Genomic DNA, 2,472 nt, shown 5'->3' with positions numbered 1-2,472 from the left:
TTGAGGATGGTTTCAAATTATAAACTGTAGGTCCAGCCCCAATAGAACTAGTGCATAGTTCGACTCAAAAGAAACAAACTCAAAGTCGACGAAGAGAATTCACAATACAACAGTCGACGGATATAAACAACTTCATTCCGTGCAAAGACACGCACATCTTCTGTAGTCTAGTAAGAGTATGTACTTCAACCAAGAGGCAATTGTTATCACCTACAGTTGGAAACAACCTGCCAAACTATGAAAAAGCAGAGCACATAAATCTGCAAATGCGAATACCATTCACCTTCTTCTACGTTGATTTCGCTTGCATTTCCTTGACCTTAAATAACACCAACACCAATAAACACCATTACTGAAATGTCTGTGTGTGCATTCCACTGCAAACACTGCTGTGCTGATAGTAAGACCCAATATAAGTAGGGCGAAGGCTCCCATTAGATTCTCCAGAGTAATCACAACGACTTCTGGCTTCTCCTGGAACTTCATTCGTTTCATAGCATGAAGGATCATCCTTTGAACAGCGTCCTTCTTCCACTTTGGAGGTAGACCCGCTTCAACGCAGGAAGTGATTATACGCTGAAGGTTATCCCGAAAGAGAGAGCTTCTCTGCAGTAGGAACACCAGAGGGTAACTGACAATTCCGCTAGATGTTATGTGGAATAAAGGTTCCCCGTAGGAATCGAATAGCAGATAACGATATGCCAATACATCAGGAAACAGGTTGGAAGTAAGAAATGCGAAGTCCCCTTCGTCCACAACTCTTCTGTAGTTTCTCAAATTGGCATCCTCTAGGACCCAGTTTGCGTAGATCTCCCTGTATACTGGCTCATTCAGCAGTCCTATACTTCTTTTACTTGTCTCATCGCCTCCAACAGATAACCCCATACTCAGAATATCCTCTATGGTGTCTATGTAAGGCGTACGTTTGGGACTTGTAATGAAACCAAACAATGCAGACTGGTAAAGAGTAGAGAGTATCACAGTAGAAAATATCCACTGTAGAAATATAAATCTCAGGGGACCTACAGGAGGCGGTGGGATGTCGACACACCCAAATATGAATGCAGAGAGACCTGAAAGCGAATGGAACCGATATGCGATCCTTCCCCACCGACGCAGCAGATAAACGGTCGCTCTCATCCAGATGAAGAGACTCAGTGAAGACAGAAGCGTGAGGGTCCACAGAGGTGGCTGAAATGGAAAGTACAGACTCATCCACTGAGGATAGTGTCTTGGGTTAGGAACCACAAATGTCAATTCTGCAAACTGCTGTATCTGCAGCTCTTCACAAAATACGTTTCCATAATGAGAAGCCCCTTGGAACTTTATGGTTCCATCAACGACTCCATTCCACATATCTGCATAGTCTCCTGTGACACTTCCATTTGGTAATCTAACTCCCAACGAATAAGACTCATTATATATGTTGCTTGTTTGTAAAGTGAAGTTCATTTTCTCCATCGCTGTAGTAATAAAGCCTCCATACACACCTGAATAAGTGTCACTGCTATTTGTAGTATTATCCGGCGTAAAGTACATCTCATAACCAATCGCATTGAGCTTAATAGGGCAGTTGTGCATGTTCTTCACCTTGTCTGGATACAAATCCCCCCCTTTAAGAAATGTCCCTTTACTCCAGATGTCCACAACTTCTGCTCCCTCAGCCGTTCTGCAGTTGGATTCTGTGAAAGGGAAGTAGGAGTACAGGACAAGAGAGTCAGCTTCACCAGATTCCTTCTCTTCTGGTGGAGAAGCAATTACAATATTCAACATTAGATTCCTCTGTGCTACCAAGATCAAACTATTAATAGATTCCAACGAATTGTATCCTGTGAGAAGGATGAAGTGTTTTGCATTCCGTTTCCATTGATTAAAATGCCAATCATATTTGAACGGATACATTATCGTGGATATATTTCTGAGAAGAAACAGGTAGCTGATTTCTATCTTCTCTCGGAACCAATCATTTCCCCAACCTGCCCACCATCTTCTAACTTTCATAGGATTAATTGTTGTTAATGGCCTGTTATATTTCCTGCTAACTAGATTTGCAAACACTGTTGATTCCTCGTCATAGTAAACAACTAATGTACGAGCACTGTGGAAATATTTCCTCAAAATCTCTCCTACAAAGTGAAGTGTATCTTTGTGGAATCTTACCGTCGATGGGTGTGATATAGTGAGACAGAACGAATTGACGTAGAACCACAGAAACATGAACACGATCACCAATTTCTTCATTTTCAATTTGACGAAATCAGCTATAAAAGAGAATATAAACATAAATGAAACAAAAATTACAAAACATTTCTTTTCATTTTTAAATTTTTTAATACGTTAATGAATAATATGAAAGCCCCAATGGAGCAGTAAAAACTACCCAGTGGCCAGTGAATAAATGGATGTTACAATACAACACAGAAATAGTGGCTGATCCAAAATATAAATATTGAGCCATTTCATGTGAAATCA

At 40.6% G+C, this 2,472-nt stretch overlaps 1 protein-coding gene across 1 annotated transcript; it reads right to left on the bottom strand.

Moving 5' to 3' along the window:
- Positions 1-279: 279 nt before the first annotated feature.
- Positions 280-1,902, bottom strand: LOC146003792 (uncharacterized). Its single transcript, XM_083142210.1, has one exon. It carries the CDS (start codon positions 1,900-1,902, stop codon positions 280-282), a length of 1,623 nt encoding a protein of 540 aa, XP_082998336.1.
- Positions 1,903-2,472: the final 570 nt, after the last annotated feature.

The sequence above is a fragment of the Lepisma saccharinum genome, chromosome 20 (genome assembly GCF_977018435.1).
Source record: "Lepisma saccharinum chromosome 20, izLepSacc3.1, whole genome shotgun sequence".
Lineage (NCBI taxonomy): Eukaryota > Metazoa > Arthropoda > Insecta > Zygentoma > Lepismatidae > Lepisma > Lepisma saccharinum.
The sequence above is the reverse complement of the archived record's forward strand: the minus strand, read 5'-3'. Positions and strand labels throughout refer to the sequence as shown.

Bases quoted from the DNA above. Each gene is read 5' to 3' on its own strand.
- LOC146003792 (XM_083142210.1), bottom strand. From the start codon at position 1,902: ATGTATCCGTTCAAATATGATTGGCATTTTAATCAATGGAAACGGAAT.